This window comes from Muntiacus reevesi, chromosome 3 (assembly GCF_963930625.1).
Source record: "Muntiacus reevesi chromosome 3, mMunRee1.1, whole genome shotgun sequence".
In the NCBI taxonomy this organism is placed as follows: domain Eukaryota; kingdom Metazoa; phylum Chordata; class Mammalia; order Artiodactyla; family Cervidae; genus Muntiacus; species Muntiacus reevesi.
The window spans coordinates 95394048-95416568 of record NC_089251.1 but is presented as its reverse complement, the minus strand read 5'-3'; the positions used below and the strand labels follow the sequence as shown (position 1 = coordinate 95416568).

The 22521-nt window shown below is 49.5% G+C and overlaps 1 protein-coding gene across 3 annotated transcripts in view; it reads right to left on the bottom strand.

Annotated features, from left to right (window-relative positions):
• TBC1D8 (TBC1 domain family member 8) overlaps positions 1–5082 on the bottom strand; it is a 141214-nt gene extending 136132 nt beyond the window's left edge. For all 3 annotated transcript variants that reach the window (XM_065929709.1, XM_065929710.1, XM_065929711.1), the window contains exon 1: positions 4795–5082. In XM_065929709.1, coding sequence (XP_065785781.1) covers positions 4795–4921 — 127 coding nt within the window. In that variant the 5' untranslated portion in view covers positions 4922–5082. The remainder of the gene's footprint in view (positions 1–4794) is intronic.
• Between the last annotated feature and the right edge of the window lie 17439 nt (positions 5083–22521).

Sequence of the window (22521 nt, the reverse complement as noted above, 5' to 3'; positions counted from 1 at the left end):
AATAGTTCCTCTTCTAATTACACTTAGTAAATCCTGCAGTAATGCATAAGTGAGTCCTTCTTACATCCTTCACCACAATGCAACTAACTTTTTTGGCAACATTTTTGTTCTAAAAATCCCTCTTATTACTCGACTTTTTAAATGTCACTTTGCTTTTTTCTTTAAAAGTACTAGATGACGAGCACAACTAAGCCCTTGCTGTGTAATGTTTATTTTCATTCTACCCTTTATTATAATCAGAAGCCTTTCACATTGCTGATGGGGATGTAAGATGCGATAGTCAAGGTGGAAAACAGTTTCTAATCCTCTAAAGTCCAGTTCTGTCCCTGCCTTAAGGAAGAGTTATAACAAAGGCTCAAAGAAACCAAATAAACTAGCCCAGATTCGTACCCAGCAGACTTATCGTGACTCCAAACCCCCTGTTTTCCACTCCCAGCCCATACTTCCTCCCATGTCCCTAACTGTTAGGAAATTGGTTAGCCCATAAGTGCTCCAAGTACGGTGACAGGAACAAGGGCCGGAGGGAAACACCCTGAAAAGCAGAAAGCATCAGCATGGGATTCAAATGATAACTTCTAAAGTGCCGGCCTCTTTGGGGAAAGAACTGCAAGATTACGCAGGGATGCACATAATAGAACACTGAAAAATAAATGTGCCCTTCAGAGGGGCACATATGGATGGTGACACTTGGTCTTTAAAGGTCCATTTATGTGGCTCATTGTAAGTCCATCACAGAACCTGGCGGGGTGGGGGAGTGATGCTGGCGTCCTTCTGCCCACCACTCCCAAAGACTAAGTGCCCCCACTCTCTTCTCCCAGGGCTGACTGCACTTTTATAAGAACTATTCCCACTGGCTGGAGATTGTATCCAAGAGAACACTGTAGAACTTCCTCCTTTCCAGGGCAGCAAGAATCACTGTCAGGGGAGTATGGAAACATCTTAAAATACTGTGTTCAGTCACCAAGTTCGAACTGGAGGTGAAGGTCACTGCCTTCCGCCGCCACACCAACCCCTCCTCCCCAGCCTGGGATCTTCTCAAGGCAGGGGCCTGAGGCTGGCCATAGAAGCCACCTAAGAGGCTGAGGCCCCGCTCCTCGGCCCTCGAAGGAAGGAGCCACGAAAATAGGCTTCAATTCCCACCCACTCCCCCCAGCGTCCCGGGGGTCAGCCTGCAGATACTCAGGAAGCGAAGGACACAGAGGGTATGCTCCCTGTCCGTGTGCTCAGCTCAGGCTCAGCCTGAAAGCTGGGCCTTCACACCCACCTAATTGGAGAAGAACGCGGGCTCAATCACTCACACGTGGACTCATCCCTCTATCCATCCTACAAACGTTAACTGACCCTATGCTATGAGCTGGGCACCACCAGGGGTAAAATGCCTGCCCTCACAGAACAGACAGTTACGTAGGGGAAACCATGAACACAACACATAAGTGCGACGGATATCAGAAAGTGAAGGACTTCCCTGGTGGTCCAGTGGTTAAGACTCTGAGCTTTCAAACAGGGAGCACAAGTTCGATCCCTGGTTGGGGAATCAAGATCTCACATGCCACACGGTGTGACCAAAAAATAATAAAAACTATTTTAAGAAAGAAAAAGTGAGAAAGGGCTACTTTAAAAATAAAACGAGATGTGCATAGGGAATGTATTGTGTAAGTCGGAGGATGAATTACAATCCTCAATGAAACAAAACCTCCTCTTTCTGACGGTGGGTAAGCTTTCAACATGTCAAATTACTTTAAAACACCAATGGGAACCTCACGTTTAAGACTCTGCTACCTAATCTCACGGCATCACCGATGCAATGGACATAAACTTGGGGAAACTTTGAGAGATGGTGAGGGACAGAGAGGCCTGGCAAGCTGCAGTCCACGGGACTGCAAAAAGTTATACACAACTGGGCAACTGAACAACAACCACCTAATCTCAAATTCTGCATCACGCTTCCTTTTACGGCTCCTGCACCTTTTCTTTCCAAGCCTTTTAACCACCTGCTACTTGCTTCTCTCCAAAGAAGAGCCTAAAAACCAGTCAGAAGGTGCACCCATTATTTTCTTGGATCAACTCAGCTTAAGCTTTAACTCTTTGCAATAAACTGATAAAAAAAAGTTGCTATATGACAAGTCTGCGGTTCTAAAAACCATACCAACATGGAGCTTCCCCAGTGTCACATCAGTTTTGATTTCACAACATTCGTAAGGCCCCAGTTAGACCAGCTCACCGGTGGATGGGGCAACGGAGTTGCCTAATCGGCACAGCCATTGGCTCCCGGCTGAATGCCCGAAGGTGGGGTGTCCACTGCTGAGAGGATGCCACCCTTTCACAACCAGAAGGAGGTTCTGTGTGTGCTCAGTTGTATTATAGACTCTTTGCAACCCTGTGGGCTGTAGCCCGCCAGGCTCCTCTGTTCACGGGATCCTCCAGGCAAGAATACTGGAGTGGGTTGCCATTTCCTCCTCCAGGGGATTTTACCGACCCAAGGATCGAACCCCACGTCTCCTGCATTGGCAGGCGGATTATTTACCACTGAGCCAGCTGGGAAGCCCCAGAAAGAGGTTCTGTGTCTCCAAGAAATAAAGCAAAATGTCAGGCGTCTTTTTCTGGGGATTTTTCTTCCCTTTTTTTCAGCTGATTTACTTCCTTTAAGAATAAGAAAACTGGGGACTTCCCTGGTGGTCCAGCTGCTAAGACTCTGCGCTCCCAATGCAGGACACCCAGGTTCAATCCCTGCTCGGGGAACTAGTTCCCACACGCCACAACTAAAGATCCTGCAGGCCACCACTAAGACCCGGCACAGCCAAATAAATAAAAATATTTTAAAAGCAAGAAAATTGTGCATATTCACAGCAAGCCAAAACCACAGTCAAGCCCAAGTAAGACCAAAGGCACAGGCACTCTGATGTTGGAATGCAGTGGAAGAAGGAGCATCATTTTGAGTTCATCTAAGACAGACGGGGAATCCCACAGACAGACGAGCCTGGCGGGGGTCCATGGAGTCACACAGAGTCAGACACGACTGAGCAACTGAGCAGCAAGACCGACTGGACCACAAAGGAGGCCCTCCAGAAGGGAAGCGGTCCTGAACCTGTCTTAGGCACAGGACCGTAAGCTTTGCCCTCTGGGTCTGGACCATCTCCCCTGCCTGATGGTGAATAACCTGAGGTCTTTCCCAGCACAGCCACGTGTGGGAAGAGCATCCCACAGACAGCCTGCACCGAGCCAAGTTAACAAATGCTTGCTGAACCAATATTCCTCATGCTTCCTGTTTCAGGCTCTGTCCTCACCCCTCTATTAAAGGGGCCCTTTGGAGGCCAGGTTCTCTGCTGAACACACCAAAGATTAAAGCTCCGCTGCGCTCAAAGGTCGAGGAGGGGACAGACCCCTCCTCCAGACTTTTCTCCTCTGGTCAGCATCTCACCCCGCCGGGATGCCACTCACCTCCATTCCCCAAGAGCCCAGGCACTAAGAGCCAGTGTGCTGCTCAGGGGCCCACCAATGACCCCTTTGACCTCTGATCTCCCATGCTAATTCCCTTACTCAGAGCCTCAAACAGTTCCCAGAGCAGGCCCACCTGCCGTCCACTTGTTCCCACTGACCACCACCCCACTGCCCCTTCCAACCAGAAATCCCACCAACTCCTGTTGACACCCTGAGGCTCAGTGAAGTCTGCCCTCCCTAAGGAATCTGGCTGCCAGCTTCCAGGCCTCCTCAGTCTAAAGTAAGGGCAGGGTAAAGCAAGCCCTGGCACTTGGTTCTGCCCTTTCAGGATGTACTAATCGCATTTCCCCCATCGGGCCTGGAGGGCCTCCTCAGAATAAGCAGACAGTGGAGTCACCAACAGGGAGCCCAGGGACCCGGGCTGGGCCCCTTGCCTGCTCCCCATCCCCACCCCCACCCTCCCCTCGGGCCTTGGTCTCCTCCTGGGTACAAGGAGGGACAAGATGGGAAGCTCTGAAGTTCCTTTTACTTCGATTCCAAAATCTGAAATTCCATATGGGTTCCCTAGACACAACTGAGATAGGTTTCTATTATTCCTCCACTGACCTTTCAAACAGGTGTCCCTGCTGATGCAAACTGTCCAAATGCTTGATTTTCAAAGAGTTTTGGAGATTAAATTTGGGGGGGGGGGGTAAATAAATTTTACAAGCCTGAATTGTTGTTTTTTTTTCCTCCTTTCATTCCTAGAAAGAAAGTGAAAGGGTGGCGATGGGGAGCTGACCCGCTCGGTTTTGCCTCTAGGATCACGAGCTCGGGATTCGCTCCACCTGGGTTTCTCCTCCCGGCTTGTAGACGGTGCGCAGCCCGCCCCGCCCGACCCGTTCATCCCCCCGACAGTCTCAGATTGCCAGGGCCTCCCGAGCCTCATCTCGCCGCGGGTTGGTCAAGTGTGCCTACCGCGGCGCCACTTGGAGCCTCGGGCGCAACCAGATGGCCGGGCGACCCCGCTGTCACCTGGCCCCGCTCCGCCCGGCGCGGCCCCCGCTCCAGCGCAGGTCTCTCCTCGGCTTCCCGAATCAAGCCTGGCCTCCAGGCGGCCCGCGGGCCCGGCGGCAACGGCACCTGCCCCGCCCGGGGAAATGCACGAGCCCGAGAGTCCCTCCGGCCGCCACCTCGACGGGAGCGTACAGGAGAAACGCAGGAGAAAGGAAAACATGCCCGAGGCAGGGCCGACCCAGCCCGGCGTCTCCCCAGAAACCGCCACCTGCGCCGCACGCAGCCCGGGACTGGGGCCGCGGGCCCGGCGGGGAGCGAGGTCCGGGCCCGGCCAGCCGCCCGCCGCGGCGCGCCCCTTACCCGTGAGTCGGCCGCCCCCTTCGCCGTGCCCGCGGCGCCGCTGCAGGATGAAGTAGCAGCTGCTCTTCTGAGTCACCCAGAGCTTCAGAGCGTTCTTCAGCAGCACCTCCTCGGGCTTGAGCCACATCGCAGCGGTCCGGCCGCGCCCGCGGGCCCCGGCTCACATCGCCCCGGCCGCCGGGCCGAGCCCGCTCGGGAGAAGACGGCGGGGAGCGCAGCCTGCGGGGACCCTGCGCTCCGAAGTCCAGGGAGCGCGGCGGGCGCAGCTCGCCCCGGCGGCCCGCGCTGTCCTCGGGCCGGCCCCACCCCGGGCCCGCCTCCCGGCCCGCCCCCCGGCCCGCCCCAGACACGCCCACCGCCTGCGCCCCGCCCACCCCGCCGGCTCCCGTGGGGACGTCCTGATTTCCGAGTCCTGGCGGCTCCAGGCAGTTCCGGAGTGGAGGGAGGAAGTCCGATCCCGGCTGCTCCCCGCCTCTTCTCCAGCGCTCGCGGGGGGCGCCGGGGCCCCTCTCCTCTCCTCCGCCCGTGAGGAGAGGCAGTCCGGAGAGCAGCAGCAGCAGCACGAAGAGGAGGAGGAGGAGATGGGGGACAAGGCGTCTTGTCACAGCTGCAGGTTGCCGACCTAGGGCCTTTATATTTTGGGGGACAGCATGCACGCCATGAAACGCAAGTATGGCATTTAAAATAATAAGCAGGGCTTTCTTGGTGTCTCAGTGGTAAAGAATTAACTTGCCATTGCAGGAGACAGGGGTTTAATCCCTAGGCTGGAAAGATCCCACATGCCTTGGAACAACAAAGCCCTTGCACCACTACTGAGCCCATGTGCCTCAGTTACTGAGGCCAGCAGGCCCTAGAGCCCGTGCTCTGCAACAAGAGAAGTCTCCACAATGAAAAGGCCACACAGCGCAACTGAAGAGTAGCCCGGCTCTCCCCAAATGGAGAAAAACCCGAGCAGCAAGGAGACCCAGCACAGCCAAAGCTAAATAAATAGAATTTATTTTGAAATAACAAGAAACAGGGACTTCCCTGGTGGTCCATTGGCTAGGACTCCAAGCTCCCAGTGCAAGGGACTGGGCTTCAATCCCTGGTTGGGGAATTAGAACCCACATGCTGCAACTAAGAATCCTGGCAACCAAATATATAAAAAATAAATAAAATAAGAAACATTTTTACAAGTAACCAAAAAAATAGCATTAAAAAACTAAAACTTCTCTTCTGCTTTTTAAAAATGCTGAGTGAAAAAAATAAATAAATTTAAAAAATAAAAATGCTGAGTGTACGCTCTCCATGCTCTCAGGAGCTATCCCATGGAGCTGCTGAAGAGGCGTGATGCTGTAGGAATGTGAAGGCAGTGTCAGACCAAACTCAACACTGCACAACCCTCGTGGGCACAGGAGATGCCCATGTGAGGACTTCCGTGCAGGGCCCCTACCCAGGAACGTGACCAGGCGCATAGGTTCTCAGAGAATTGAAAAGCTGGGAAATATGGAGCAGGTGACAGTAAAGAAAAGCTGTAGGGAAAATGGAGGTTGGGCTTTAAAAATGAGTATTTCCTCAAAGCCTGGTGGGAATAGACATGTGGTAGCAGTCGGGAAAATCCCCTGGAGGTGGGAATGGCTATCCACGCCAGTATTCTTGCCTGGAGAATCCCATGGGCAGAAGAGCCTGGCGGGCTACAGTCTGTGGGGTGGCAAAGAGTCAACAGGACTGAGTGATTAACAGTTTCACTTTTCAGCTGGCCTTGAACCGTTGGGGATGGGGGAGGCAGGGCTCAGAGCAGTCTCCTGGAGGAGGGAGTTAAATCCAACATCCTAGAAAGAGAGGAAAAGAAACTCTGTCAACATGACCCTTAGGTTTTGACAAAGGGACTCCTGACAAAATGTGACCGTTAATTAGGACAAAACTGAAAAGCAGAAGGAAAGCCCCCACCAGACTCCTGGGGGCTGAGTGGAGCTCCTTCCCTGGAGCCCAAGAATGTGTTCACAGAGGATCAAAGAGATCAGCTCAAACCGAACCTGACCCTGCAGGTGAGATGCCAGGTGCCAGGTCTTGCCCAGGACAAGCAGGACCGCCCACCCAGGGGGCCAGCTCTGCTGTCCAGAACCGCAGGCCATGGACAGATACCCTCTCAGCTCAACTGAGGAAGGAAGTCAGCCGTTCTGCAGGGGGCCTTGGGGACCCCAGAGCATATAAAATGGAAAAGCACAACTGAAAATATTCCTTCCAGAAGCAGTCGTTGACACTCCCACAATTGGGCTTCCCTGGCGGCTCAGCGGTAAGAATCTGCTTGCAGTGCAGGAGAGCCAGCTTCAATCCCTAAGTCCAGAAGATCCCCCCAAAAAGGGAACGGCTACCCACTCCAGTATTCTTGCCTGGAGAAACCCATGGACAGAAGAGCCTGGCAGGTTCCACAGTCCCTGGGGTCGCAAAGAATCAGACAACAACTGAGAGACTAATGCACACACCCCCACAATCAGACGCAGGGCCAGGCCATGGAATTGCAGGATGAGTGGGACAGGGCCCCCGCCCTGAAGGTAGGAAAGAGGCACAGGTGTTGTGGGGGTCATGCTGGGGACAGTGTGGGTGCAGAGAATGGAGGGGCGGCTCCTCAGGGAGAGGATGAGAAAGCCCCACGCAGCAGCTGTGGTTTGACCAGGGCTAGGGAAATGAGTATGTTTGGCAGAAGTCAGGAGGGCAGGTGTGGTGAGCAGATCAGCAGGTGTGCTTGTGTGGCTTAGGGCACACTTCTAGGGACAGACTGCCCTAGAGACAGATCAAATCCCAATCTGGCTGCTATTTCACCATGCAACCTTGTCTGGGCCATAACAGCAATCTCAGGAAGCCTCAGTCTACTCAACTATAAAGTCAGGATAATCATAGCACCTCCCTTATAGGTTCTATCCAGGGTGTAACATATTCAAGTACTTAGAACACACATAAGCACTCAGTAAATGTCAGCTGTTAGCACTAAATAAATGTAGAGCTATTCTTGGAAGTGAAACCATCCACATACACACTCATCCATATTTTAAACATTATTAAGCTCTTATTGGGCTTCCCTGGTGGCTCAGTAGTAAAGAATCCACCTGCCAATGCAGGAGACATGGGTTCAATCCCTGGGTCAGGAAGATCCCCTGGAGAAGGAAATGGCAGCCCACTCCAGTGTTCTTGCCTGGGACACCCCATCGACAGAGGGGCCTGGTGGGCTACAATCCATGGAGTCGCAAAGAATAGCAAATGACTGAGCGACTAAACCCACCTAGCACCAGGCTCTCATTATCTGCCAAATGGTGAATATAAACTATATGATATTACACCATGGAAAGCAACATATGAAAGCAGCTGGGAGGGGATGGGAAGGGTCCTTCGGGCTACAGTGCCCTGACCTCTCTCACCTCCCCACCCCACCGCACCAAGGCTCCCGCCTGTGCCTCCCAATAGAAGTGAAAAGGAGGCGGGGGGCCGGGATATGCCGTCTGCAGAGATCAGGCTCCTAGGCACAGGGCGAGGTGGAGGTGGTCAGAGAGGGGATCCGGAGGGGCCAGGGGAGAATATCCAGCCCAAGTGGATGTTGTGATGAATGGATAGATATATCTCACTGCTGCTCATCTCTGGGCACTTATGGTTGGTGTTAGAAGTGTCCCCAAAATTCATAGATTGAAGCCTTGATCCCCAGTACCTTAGAATGTGACCTTATTAGGAAATAGGGTTGTTGCAGATGTAATTAAGTTATATTGAGGTCTTTAGGGTGAGCGCTAATGCAGTATGACTGATGTCTACAAAATGGGATATCCAGACACAAGGAGATGTGAAGACTGAAGTCAAGCTGTCACAAGTCAAAGAACGACTAGAAGCCAGGAGAGAGGCCTGAACACATCCTCCCCTCAGAAGGAACCAACCCTGGGGCTTCCCTGGTGGTTCAGTGGCTTAGACTGTGTGCTCCCAGTGCTGGGGGCCAGGGTTCCATCCCTGGTCAGGATCTCCCCTGGGATCCCACATGGCCCAGCTAAGAGTTTGCATGTGTGCACGCATGTACTCAGCCTCTGAGCCACATCCCACGCTTTGCGACCCCATGGACTGTAGTCCACCAGGCTCCTCTGCCCATGGTATTATCCTGGCAAGAATCCTGGCATGGGTTGCCATTTCCTCCTCCAGAAGATCTTCCTGACTCAGGAATCAAACCCATGTCTCTTGTGTCTCCTGCATTGGCAGGCAGATTCTTTACCACTGAGTCACCTGGGAAGCCCAAGAGTTCTCATGCAGCAAATAAATTCCTGCATGCTGCAACAAAGAATGAAGAGTCCACATACCTCAACTGATACCCGCTGCAGCCAAATGAATAAAAATAAATATTAAAAACAAAATCATGGTTGCCAGGGGGAAGGGATGTTAGGGACTTTGGGAAGGTCATGTACACACTGCTGTATTTAAAATGGATAACCAGCAAGGACCTACTCTATAGCACACAGAACTCTGCTCAGTGTTATGTGGTAGCCTGGATGGGAGGGGAGCTTGGGGGAGAATGGATACGTAGGTATGTATGGCTGAGTCCCTTGCTGTTCACCTAAAACCATCACAACATGGTTAACCAGCTCGATACCAATACAAAGTTTAAAGTTACAAAACAAATAACAACAACAACAAAAAGGAACCAATCTCACTGACACCTTGATCTCAGATTTCCAGAAGTGTGTGACAGTGTCTGTTGTTACCCCACATAGTTTATGGATGGTACGCTGTTAAGGGAGTCCTAGAAAACACATAACAGTTGGCTCCCTAATCTTGCCCACGGCTGTTCAGTGGCAGGTCTCTTGACCTGGGTTCCTGCAGGGACTGTGACTGATGCCAGGAGCGGCCCCAGCACACACAGTGTGGAAGTCCCCAGTATGGAATTCTGGCTGGGCTACTTGCATATCTGTGCCTACACTGGGAGCAAGAGAACTGCCATCATCTGTGGCACGCAGTGGCCGCAGGATTATTCAAAAAAGCACGGTGGTAGTGTGATGGGCAGAGGAAGGACAAGGCTTGGGGGGGCTCTTGCCTCTGGTGCACTGGTTGCCTTGGCAACAATGATAATTACAAGGCGTGTAGAGTGAGATGGCTATTTCTGACTACCCTGAAGAGTTGATTTTTTTTTTAATAAGCATGAAGTTTTGAATTTCAATTTCAAGATACAGATATAGTGAAATTCAAGGAACCTTAATCTGGTACAGCTGCAGGACAGACAAAGGTCATTCTCAGATCCTAAATATAATTGTTCAGAGAGGGAGGGATAATTTGGGAGGTTGGAATTGACATACAGAGTACTATATTACACAGGGACCTCTACTCAATACTCTAATGGCCTATGTGGGAAAAGAATCTAAAAAAGAGTGGATATATGTATATGTATAACTGATTTACTTTACATATGAAACTAATACAACATTGTAAATCAGTTATACTCCATTTTTTTAAAATTTTTAATGTTGTTCAGGTCATAGAGTTGTTGCAAAGTTGTTTTTTTCTCATGTTTCTTTATTAAGCTATAATTGATTTACAACATCATGTTAGTTTCAGGAGTATAACACAGTGATTCAGCTATATATATGTATGTGTATATATATATATATATACATATCCTTTTTTTTTTCAGATTCTTTTCCCTTTGTTGCAAAGTTTAAGTGTTCAACCTCAGCAAGTCTCTTGCTAAGAGTAGGACATTGACAGGAGAGGAGCAGGACGTAGACCGTGCAGGGAATATTTGGGTAAGGCAGAGGCAAAGTGATAATTATGTGAGGCCATAAAGATGTTAGCTAACGCTACAGTGGCTTTCATATTGCACCATAGTGTGTAACAGAGACAGCTAGTGTTACTTGCTAGTCATGTCTGACTCTTTGCAATCCCATGGACTGTAGCTTGCCTGGCTCCTCTGTCCATGGAATTCTCCAGGCAAGAATACTGGAGTGGGTTGCCATACCTTTCTCCATATTGCCATATAAACATATCAAATCATTATATTTTATACCTAGAGCTTACACAGCATTTTCTGTCAATTATATCTCGATTTAAAAAACAGAAAGCGGAATGCAGAAACTCAGAAATAAATAGGACACAGAGAACAACAGAATTAGAACATAAATTGACAAAATTATTCATAAAAGTATCCAAAAAAGTTGTTAAAACAAAAGTGCAATAGAGAAAATAGATAAACCCAAAAGTTGGATATTGAAAAATAAATACAGTCTCTAGAAAGACTGATCAATAGAAAGAGAAAGAAAAAGGGAGGGGGAGAAGATTCAAAATACAGCTTCATAAATACAAATAAAAACAAAATTGTATATTCAAGAGATGCTGAACAAGCTACTAAGATATTATTAATTTTTTAAAAAGTTGACCTCCCAACCCCCAGACCCCCTTGCCTACAAAAGCACCCGCTCTTCCCCTATTTGAGGAAATCAGCCATCATATAGAAGGTTTCTCATCTGGGGCTTTTGCCTTCCGTTTAGATGCCTGTTCTCAAATCCTGACCACTTGCCACCTCAGTGGCTCCGGGGCCGTAACAAGAATAAACTCCTAGCTGAGCCCAGAAGAATACTTCGGGATTTGCTAGGGACGGGGTGGAGGTAAATTACACACCAAGGAAACTGGAACATCCTGTCAACATGAATTGAGAGGAAGCTGAGGTCATGGATGGGAATGGAGTCTACAGTGTTAAACCAAGAAGGATGAAATGTAAGGTTGGATTCAGCAAAATTTATAAATGTATGTTACACTCACCCAGGATCCCCAGTGTAATTGGGGTTTTTTGTTTGTTCATTAATTTTTATGAATTAATTGGAGGAAAGTTGATTTATAATGCTGTGTTGGTCTCTGCTGTACACCACTCAAATCAGCCATAACTACACATGTATTTATCTCCCCTCCTTCTTGAGCCTCCCTCCTACCCACCCCCATCCCACAGCCCTAGGTCATCACGGAGCACCAAGCCGGGCTCCCTGTGTGGCAGGTTCACACCAGTGATCTGCCTTACACACGGTAGTGTGTGTGTTTCAATGCCGCTTTCTCAGTTCATGCCACGCTTGCCCTCCCTTGCTCTGTCCACAAGTGTCTACATCTGTGTCTCTACCCCTGCCCTGCATCATCATGCATTCATCAGTACCAACTTTCTAGGTTCCATACATATGCATTGACATGCAATCTTTGTTTTTCTCTTTCTGACTTACTTCGCTCTGCATAACCGACTCTGTTATATTCAGCACATCTGAGAGGCTCTAAGGTTTGATCCCTTGGTTTGCTGAAGCCTGGATTTAACAACGGCCCATAATCAGTGGGGCTTCCCTGATGGCTCAGCAGTAAAGAATCTGCCTGCAGTGCAGATGTGGGTTTGATCCCTGTGTTGGGAAAATCCCCTGGAAGAGGAAATGGCAACCCGCTCCACTATTCTTGCCTGGGAAATTCCACGGACAGAGGACCCTGTCTGGCTACAGTCTGTGGGGTCACAAAGGGTCCAGTATGACTGAGGGTGAGTGTGTGCATACACACACTATCATAAATCAATGAGGCTGAGATGCCAAAACTTCCCTGGCATTTTGTAGACTAAGAGTTTAAAGGCTGATGAGATGAGAATATTTGAGTGGGTATTTTATTTGTAACCTACAACCTATACAACCACCACCCCACAACCATACCATACCCCTAGTCATTGGGATCACCACTGTACAACTACACTATACATCTTCATCAAGACCTTAAGAAATGTGGGGAATTTCTTCTTCTAGGAACAGCAGTTAAGGATCATTCCTCCTGCTGAAAACAACCATAAATCTGGACAAAGTATTGTTTTTAAATCTGTTTAAAGTCATGAGGGGACAATGATGGCAGCAAGGACTTGAAGGGACAAGAATTTGGGGATATGAGCTAAACTTATTAAGTTCATCCCTTCTAAGTATTTATGGATTTGTGAGTTAATGAGTTGAATGAAATTGTTGGTCCAATGTTCATTTTATGTTTGCAGTAAGAATTATGCTTTTAACTTTTTGAAAATTATATTTTAGCAATAAGAAGAATGGTGACATCATTGGCCAGATGCTGAAATTATTTCATTATAGTAGAAAAATGGAGGAGAGCCTGGCAACCCACTCCAGGATTCTTGCCTGGAAAATCCCATGGACAGAGGAGCCTGGTGGGCTGCAGTCCGTGGGGTCACACAGAGAGGGATACAACTGAAGGGACTTAGCACGCATGCACAGCATCACCTCTAGGTCTGGGCACACCTGTGACATCTCTTCTCTGCCTGCAGTTCTGAAGCTGCTTTCACGTAGTGAAGACTGGGGACTTGCCCCTGGCATTCTCTTAAGCACAGGGGAGCATGCAAAGCAGAGAAGACTTGGCTCATGTTTTAAATCTAGGAAAGGGGACTTTCCCAGGGGTCCAGTAGTTAAGAATCCATCTGCCAATGCAGGGGACATGGATTCGATCCCTGGTCCAGGAATATTCTACATGTCATGGGGCAGCTAAGCCCCTGCGCCACAACTACGGAGCCTGGGCACCCTAGAGCCCACACGCTACAGCCCCTGAAGCCCACGCCTGGAGCCTGTGCTCTGCAACAAGGGAACCCCGCACGCTGCATCACAGAGCAGCCCCGGCTCATTGGAACTAGAGGAAAGCCAACTCAGAGCACAGAGACCCAGTGCCGGGGGAGGAAGGAGAGGGCGGGAGGTACGGAGAGAGAGAGACAAGGAAACCTACGTGACCTTGTGTAAAATAGAGAGCCAGTGGGAATTACTGCATGACTCGGGGAACTCAAACCCGCTTAGTAACAACCCAGAGAAGTGGGACAGGGAGGGGGGTGGGAGGGACGTCAAGTGGGAGGGGACATGGGTGGACCTTTGGCCGATTCATGTTGCTGTCTGGTAGAAACCAACACAATACTGTAATTATCCTTCAATTAAAAATAAATTCAGAAAAACACAAAGGCAAAAATAAATTTAAAATAGTAATAATAATAGTAAATTCAGGAAAGGAGATTAGTAAGTCACAAATGATGACCTATCCACACGAACCACTACTGAAAGATTCAGTCACTGTGGTCGTTTGTAACCACTGCTAGTGTCAGTCACTCACTCGTGTCAGACTCCAGGTCTCTTGGAGGAGGACATGGCAACCCACTGCAATATTCTTGCCTGGAGAATCCCATGGACAGAGGAGCCTGGTGGGCTGCAGTCCATGGGGCTGCAGAGAGTCGGACACGACTGAGCACACACATACATGTTGCTCATCACGTTCATGGTTTACCCTCCTTCTTCAGCCCCTCCCCTCTCTGCCATGTGAGGCCTCCATCCTTTTATCTGGACTTTCCCCAGCAGCCTCCTCACTAGAGGATAGCAGGCACACTGAGACTTGCAGACCCGCATGCAGGGATCCGGCTGGTCCCCAACCTGCCCGCTCCTCAACCAGAAACGCCCACCTCTCCCCAGCTGCCTCCAGAGAACCCTCCAACCCCCACCTTTAGTAGGAATCAGCACACATCTTCAAGTTCAAGGGTTCAAGGACGTCCCCAGCAGTCCAGTGGTTAAGACGCTGCCTCCAAGTGCAGGGGGTGCAGGTTTGATCCCTGGTGGGGGAACTAGGATTCTGCATGCTGCTTGGTGTGGTCAAAAAATAAATAGATAAATAAACAAAAGGTCCGGAGATTTTAAAAAAGGAAGCTACAAACAAAAATCCCAGAGGGAACCAGCTAGGGCCAAGATGGTGATGAATCTAACCTCCAACAGACCCTGAGTCTCATTATATGCTAATTTTACCACATTAGCACTATTCTTTTAATTAATTAATTTCTTTGGCTGCGCTGGGTCTTGGTTGCAGAATTCAGATTCCTTTTAGTTGTGGCTGTGAACACTCTGTTGCAGCATGTGGAATCTAGTTCCCTGACCGGAGATTGAACCCTGGGACCCCCTGCACTGGGTCTGATCTCAGAGTCTCAGCCACTGGACCACCGGGGAAATGACACACCCGCCAGCACCCAGAATCAGACTCGAAGGACCAAAAAGGGGTGAAAAAAGAGTGACAGCCCACTCCCTCAGGAAAAGCCCCACGCCTTCCCTGGCAGTCCATTGCGCGTACCTCCCCATCATCAGCCTCACCCCTCCTCCCTTTGTATTAAAGTTAATCCCCCTTGCCACACACCTGGATGAGAAGCTGGTTCTGTGAACTCAGTTCCCACTTCCCCAGTCTTCCCCAGTCTTCAGCCACTGAATACGGCTTGTGCTATGAGGATCTCAGCTCTGGTTTCGTTACTAACTGTTGAACCCGAACGGAACAAGAACCAGACTGCTGGCCGGACTAGGGCCCAGGCCTCATCCATAGGACTTAATTTGGTAACACAACCTTCATCTCTGTACCTGGCAAACTCCTGCTCATCCTCAGCTTTATGTGGCCTGTTCCAGGGATCCCATAACTCCACAAGGCGCTATCACTGTCCTGTCAGCTCCTGGAGGCAGGTCTGACCACTGGACACTTATCTCCCTGGTGCCTCACCCACTGGCTACCCGATGTGGGTGTTTCATTTATTTTTTTCATTGTGACTGTGCTGGATCTTCGCTGCAGAACACAGTAGTTGCAGCGGGCAGGCTTAGTTGCCCCGAAGCATGTGGGATCCTCGTTCCCTGACCAGGGGTCAAACCCGCATCCCCTGCATTGGAAGGAGGATTCTAAACCACTGGACCACCAGGAAGTCCCCTACCCACTGCAGTGTTTGACAGATGAACAGGTGAACAAGTGACAGTTTCCAAGTCCCTGGGGGCCCTCTCTCTCCCCCTATGTGATGCTGTCATCCGAAAAGCCAGGGCTCTCTTCTCCAAGGCCAGCCCTCTGACCCTGGCCCCTGCCCCTCTGTTCTGTCATTTCAAGTGCTCAGACACTAAGGCACAAACAAGAGCATTAGGAGAGTTTCAAGGGCAGGGTCATCAAGCCACTGCAGTTCCCCCTCAGCATCCTCCTCATTTCCTCCTCTGGTCTCAGTTCCCCCAGCTGCTTGTGCAGTTGGAGAAACATGAGGCAGAGAAGGGACAGCCTGACTTCACAGAAGGTCTGAAACACAGGTACTTTCCAGTCCGTCAGGGGTGGTGGTCTCTGTCTGCAGGAGGTCATCAGCAGTCTGGATATCCCTCCCGTCCAAGGGAAACAGGAGGGAAGGGGGCAGGGGACACCTTTAAAAGAATGACATAGTCCTTGCAGACACAACAAACACTGGTTACAGAAGGACTTCCCTGGTGGGCCAGTGGTTAAGAATCCACCTGCCAACGCAGGGCACAAGGGTTCAATCCCTGGTCCAGGAAGATTCCACGTGCCTCGGGGCAACTAAGCCCATGAGCCACAACTACTGAGCCTGTGTCCTGTCGCTGGTAAGCCCCAGCACCCTAGAGGCCATGCTCCACAGCAAGAAGCCGCCGCAGAGAGAAGCCTGCACGCCGCAACCAGAGACTAGTCCCCGCTCACTGCAACTAGGGCAAGTCTGAGCACTGCGAGAAAGACCCAGGGCAGCCAAAATACACATAAATTTAAAAAACTGGTTAGAACCGACTAGGCAGAAGATGGTTCATGACTCGACTTCCAGTGGACCTGGAGCCTCATTACACGCCAACTTAATACATTTGCTAAATGATACACCCACAGGTATGGCTCAGCGGTAAAGAATCCACGGGCCAATGCAGGAGATGTGGGTTCAATCCCTGGGTTGGGAAGATTCCCTGGAGGAGGAAATGGCAACCCACTCCAGTATTCTTGCCTGGGAAATCCCATGGACAGAGGAGCTTCATGGGCTACAGTCCCTGGGGTCACCAAAGAGTCAGACACAACTGAGCAACTAAACAACAACAACACACCCACAGGCGCCGTGACAGTTCTGAGGTTGACCAAAAAAGCCCACAAAGTAGGTGGTAGCCCAATTCCTGGAAATCCCCGCCCCGTCCTCCAAAATGGTTGGAATAATCCTCTCACTCATTAGCCTATGAAAACTAACCCAGCCCATGAAAACTAGCCACCCCATATTTCAGAGCCTCTCACCTTTTGAGATGGCACATACTCTGTTTGTGGGTATTTCTCCCAGGGCCATGCTCAGTTTCCAAGAGGACCCCATGCCCAGGGCCACTGTCACCTTTTGAGACATCTGCATTCTGTCCATGGAATGTGTATCTCTCTAAGTAAATCCACTTCTGGTCTATCACTTTGGAAGAAAAACTATGACAAATCTAGACAGCGTATTAAAAAGTAGAGACATCACTTTACTGACAAAGGTCTGTGTAGTCGAAGCTATGGTATTTACAGTAGTCATGTATGGATGTGAGAACTGGACCAGAAAGAAGGTTGAGCACCAAAGAACGGATGCTTTTGAACTGTGGTGCTGGAGAAGACTCATGAGAGTCCCTTGGACTGCAAGGAGATGAAACCAGTCAAGCCTAAAGTAAATCAATTCTAAATAACCATTGGAAGGAGTGATGCTAAAGCTGAAGCTCCAATACTTTAACCACCTGATGCAAAGAGCTGACTCACTGGAAAAGACCGTGATGCTGGGAAAGATTGAGGGCAGGAGGAGAAGGGGACAACAGAGGATGAGATGGTTGCAAGGCATCTCCAACTCAATGAACATGAGTTTGAGCAAACTCCAGGAGATGGTGAAGGACAGAAGGACAGGGAAGCCTGGTGTGTTGTAGTTTATGGGGTTGCAGAGTTTGATGTGACTTAGCAACTGAACAATGAACAACAAAACCTATCACTTTGCCTCTCGCTAAATTCTTTCTGCACTGAGACATCAAGAACCTGAGCTTCGCTAAGTCCTGAGACCAGGTGTGTGATCTCAATTAAAAGACAGCTGGCTCAAGTCTCAGTCTGAGTCTTTCAGTCTTACAACCCCTCTGCCCAGTGGGCAGAGGTAGCATAGGTTGGTAGCTCCCCAGCACTGCCTCCAGCCTGTGAGCTGCGGGGCTGCCATGGCAGCCAGGAGTCTGAGATGAGCATGGTGGTCTTGAGGCCTCTGATTTTCCGGGGGGGCCACATCATCCCTAAGGAAGCCACAGTGAAGGCTGCTGGGGCCAGACAAGAACCATAACCGCCTTATTCCAGCAGCATCCCCCATGCTGTGCTGAGAAACTCCTGACCCCTTGAATCTGTGCTCCGTGGAGGATGCTCAGTGATGGTTTACCTGGGAGAGGAGACGACACAGTCTGACCTACTCAGGAAAGTAGTGGAGAGAAACAGGGAAGGCAGACAGTTCATACGGCTCCGACCTACTGACCTACTCGCTAGAAACGCCCCCTCCAGTGTCACTTAAGGCCGTTCCCTCTTCTTTGGCCTCAGGGATTTTTTTGGGTTTTTTTTTTTTTTTTTCTGTTCTATAATAGCAAGAAGTTTTTATGATGTGAAACTGCCCATGAGCCATTTTTCCCAGGTCCCGTGGTTCTGCCGATCATCTGTGGGCTTGCAGCAAGTGACCGAGAAAGAAGTAGCTCAACAAACAAAACTCACTGAACATAAGTGCTTTTTTTATGGCAAAGAAATACAGCAAAATCTAAGTGCTAGCTTTCTGAACGATCCACGGGAGCGGGTCATTTACAAATATTATTCAGAATGTGGAAATGGCCTATAGTTGAACCTGATGAGTCAGCTTATGTTTATGCGAAGGGTGGGAGTGGACTTCCAGGTGACTCGTGGTAAAGAATCCACCTGCCAATGCAGGAGGTGTGAGTTTGATCCCTGGATTGAGAAGATCTCTTGGAGAAGGAAATGGCAACCCATTCCAATATTCTTGCCTGGGAAACCCATGGACAGAGGAGCCTGGTGGGCTATATTCCATGGGGTTGAAAAAGAACTGGACACGATTTAGAGACCAAACAACAACAAGAGTAGGAATGTTAGACTTGGGGCTGAGAATCCGGAAACACAGGCTCCAGCTCAGCTCAGCTGTGCCACCTGTTCTGACGACAAGGAGCCTGTATCCCCTATTGGATTGTTCCCTTCTCTATTTACAGGGCCCTTTGCATTCTGAGGCCAGAGTTGTCCCCCCATAGGGAGATGTAGGACCCAAGCCCCATCAGGTACAGAAGGATGCGTCCTGTGATGCCGTCCAGTGTCTCAAATTTACCATCAAAACCCAAACACTGATGTATTTAAATTCCTCAGGGGGAAAATATTTCTAAGACCAGCTCTTTATGCTCTGATTTCTTGTGAAGGTACTCCTGGACCTCCTTACCCCATATCCTGACCTTTCAGTATTTCAGTGGTTTCCCCAACTTCCCCTTTCCTCCCGAATCTTTCCGAAAAGTCTTCAACATTGAATCCCACGGTCATTTTAAGGTTATGTGCAGGATTATCTTACAGCCTTTCTTCAGCTAGTGCTTAATTCCGTTTTGCAGAAAAACACCCTTCCTGGCTCCCCCACCACATACAACGTAGCCATAGCCAACAAAAGACATCTGCAGAATCATCAACTTTTAATGATTCTGTTGAAATCAGCCTCCTCGGAGGCGGCTAACGGGGAACGTGTGTCTGCTTTGAGATTCCCAGCCCGTCCCCAAGGTGGCTCAGGTTCTTACCTGGCCCTTATATCAGATCTGGCCATCCGACTCCTTGGATTGATTTCACTTGGGGCCCTGAGCGGAGGAAGCAATCAGAACAGCTTGGCTGAGGGTTTAAGATGAGGTGAGAGCCTAGAGCCTGCACATGTGTTGCCAGGGTCCTTGAAAAGTTTTTAGTCCTAGAAAGAAATGGTATCAGCTCCAATATATGAAGAGACAATGGCAGAATCAAATGTTTATTTCTAACACCAAGTTGTAAAATCTTTAACATTTTTTTGTAGAAACATGCACTTATACTTCCCTCATGGTTCAGTGGTTAAAAATCTGCCTTGCAATGCTGGGGATACAGGTTTGATCCCTGGTCAGGGAAATAAGATCCCACATGCCTTGGGGCACCTAAGCCCGTGCCAGAGAAGGTGGAAAACCTTGATGAAGAGCCTGCCTGCTGCGACTAAGACCTGACCCAGCCAAAAATAAACATAAATATTTACAAAAGAAAGAAAGATGCATGTAACATGAAATACTGGGTATCTTTAGGCACGTTCCTGATGTGGTGTGGTGAGGGGAGCCCAGACCCCGGCAGTGAGAGGTCACCCAGGCCCCAGGAAGTGTTCAGGGCCCCTTTCAGCCACTGGAGGAGGCCCAGCCGGCCAGATTAGGGTGTGGCAGGTGAGGCAGCTGGGACCTGAACCCCTGACTGAGGTCTCCCCCAACGTGGCCCTGCCTCCTGCAGGCGTGCACCCCAGGCAGCCCAGTGTCAGTCCTGGCTCAGTCTGGGGTTCCATGACATACCCCTGGATCCTTGGCATACCCCTGGATCCTTCCAAGTCTCCCTTGGAAACATTTTTTTTTAATTTGGAAGATAATTGTTTTACAATACTGTGTTGGTGTCTGCCATACTTCAACTTGAATCAGCCATAGGTACACTTGTGTCCCCTCCCTCTTGAGCCGCCCTCCCACCTCTCACGCCATCCCACCCCTCTAGGTTGTCTCAGAGCCCTGGGTTTGAGCTCGCTGAATCACACAGAAAATTCCCACTGGCTATTTTACATATGGTGATCTGTATGTTTTCATATTACCCTCTCAATTTGACTCACCCTCTCCTTCCCCCCTGGAGAAGGCAATGGCACCCCACTCCAGTACTCTTGCCTGGAAAATCCCATGGACGGAGGAGCCCGGTAGGCTGCAGTCCATGGGGTCACTAAGTGTCGGACAGGACTGAGCGACTTCACTTTCACTTTTCACTTTCATGCATTGGAGAAGGAAATGACAACCCACTCCAGTGTTCTTGCCTGGAGAATCCCAGGGACGGCGGAGTCTGGTGGGCTGCCGTCTATGGGGTCGCACAGAGTCAGACACGACTGAAGCGACTTAGCAGCAGCAGCAGCTCCTTCCCCCACTGTGTCTGCAAGTCTGTTCTCTATGACTGTGTCTCTGTTACTGCCCTGCAAACAGGTTCATCAGGATCAACTTTCTAGATTCCATATATATGTGTTAATAGACGATATTTGTTTTTGTCTTTCTGTAAAGTCCCCCTTTTTTGCCTAATCTAGCTTCAGTTGGTTTTGTTACTTGTAACAAAACTCTAAACACAAGAATCCTGGGCTCCTTGGCCACCCTCACCTTTCCACAACAGGACAATCTGGTTAGTTGGTTAAGGAGAACAATAAAACATCAAAGCCTTCAAACCGACCTCCACAGGTTTGGGGCATCTACTTGAATAATGCTTTTGTTGTAATTATGGAAATAATTTGCTGCCTATCATATCCGTTTGCATTTATTATGTTTGTCATTTAGGGTGTGTCAGTTTCTGCTGGCTTCCAGGCACAGGAGGGCGCTTTCCTTTCATCACTGTCTTACCAAGTGTCTAGTGGGGGCTCCATAACTATGTCTCAGAAGAATGATAAGCACAGTCTTGGGGCTTCACTGGTGGCCCAGTGGCTAGGACTTCACGCTTCAGGGGGCATGGTTCAGCCCCTAGTCAGGAAACTAAGATACTGCATGCTACATGGCGCAGTCCAAAAAAAAAAAAAAACAAAGAGCACAGTCTTGTTAGTTGCTAAATCACGTCTGACTCTTTGCAACCCCATGGACTGCAGCACGCCAGGGTTCTCTGTCATTTATTAGCTCCCGGAGTTTGCTCAAACTTATGTCTGGGAAAGAGTGAGGGCAGGAAGAAAAGGGGAGTTGGGGGTGGAGGATGAGATGGTTAGATACCATCACTGACTCAACAGACATGAACATGAGCAAACTCCGGGAGGCAGTGAAGGAAGGACAGGGGACCCTGGCGGGCTGCAGTCCATAGAGCCACAAAGAGTCAGACACGACTGAAGCAATTGAGAACGCATGCACACACACATATATGTATGAATATATATATTTTTAAACTAAAAATAAAAAAAAAACAACAGGGGGCTTCCCTGGTGGTTCAGTGATAAGGAATCTGCCTGCCAATCAGCCCCTGCCCTGAGAAGATCCTGCATGCCTTGGAGCAACTAAACCTGTGTACCACAACTCCTGAACCTGTGCTCCAGAGCCCGGGAGCTGCAGCCACTGAAGCCTGCATGCTCTGGAGCATGTGCTCTGCAACGAGTCACCACCGTGAGAAGCCCACACACCACAGCTAGAGAGGAGCTCCCGATCGCCACAACCGGAGAAAAGCCTGTGTAGCAACGAAGACCCAACACAGCCAAAATATATAAATAAATAGAATTATTATTTTTTTAAATCTCCCTTGATTGATCACTACCAAGGGGTGAATTTTCTTTCACGCAAGTCTGTTCTGCAGCCCTAGTTATCTGAGATATCTGGTCAAGACAGACTTTAGTTGTGGGTACCTCCGGCTGGCGAATAATTTGGCACCCCTTCAAACTGACATTCTTTGCATGTTTTTCCAACATTTTCTTAGTTGGGGGCAGAAAGAACAGATTGTCTGCTAAGAAAAACTGTATACCTCTTTCTTCATGTTCAGAAGAAAGGATTTATTATATGCCTGTGTAAGACAAAAGTGCACTGGATAACTGAGGAGATGGTTTTATTTTGGCTTTTACAAGACAGAGAACATAATTAACGAGGAATGTTTGGATGTAAAGGAAGGGGGCCTGGTTTTATGGAGGCAGGAGGACCAGGAGGCCCCAGATTCTTTGCTTGTAGAACCCAGAGAGTGGACTGTGGA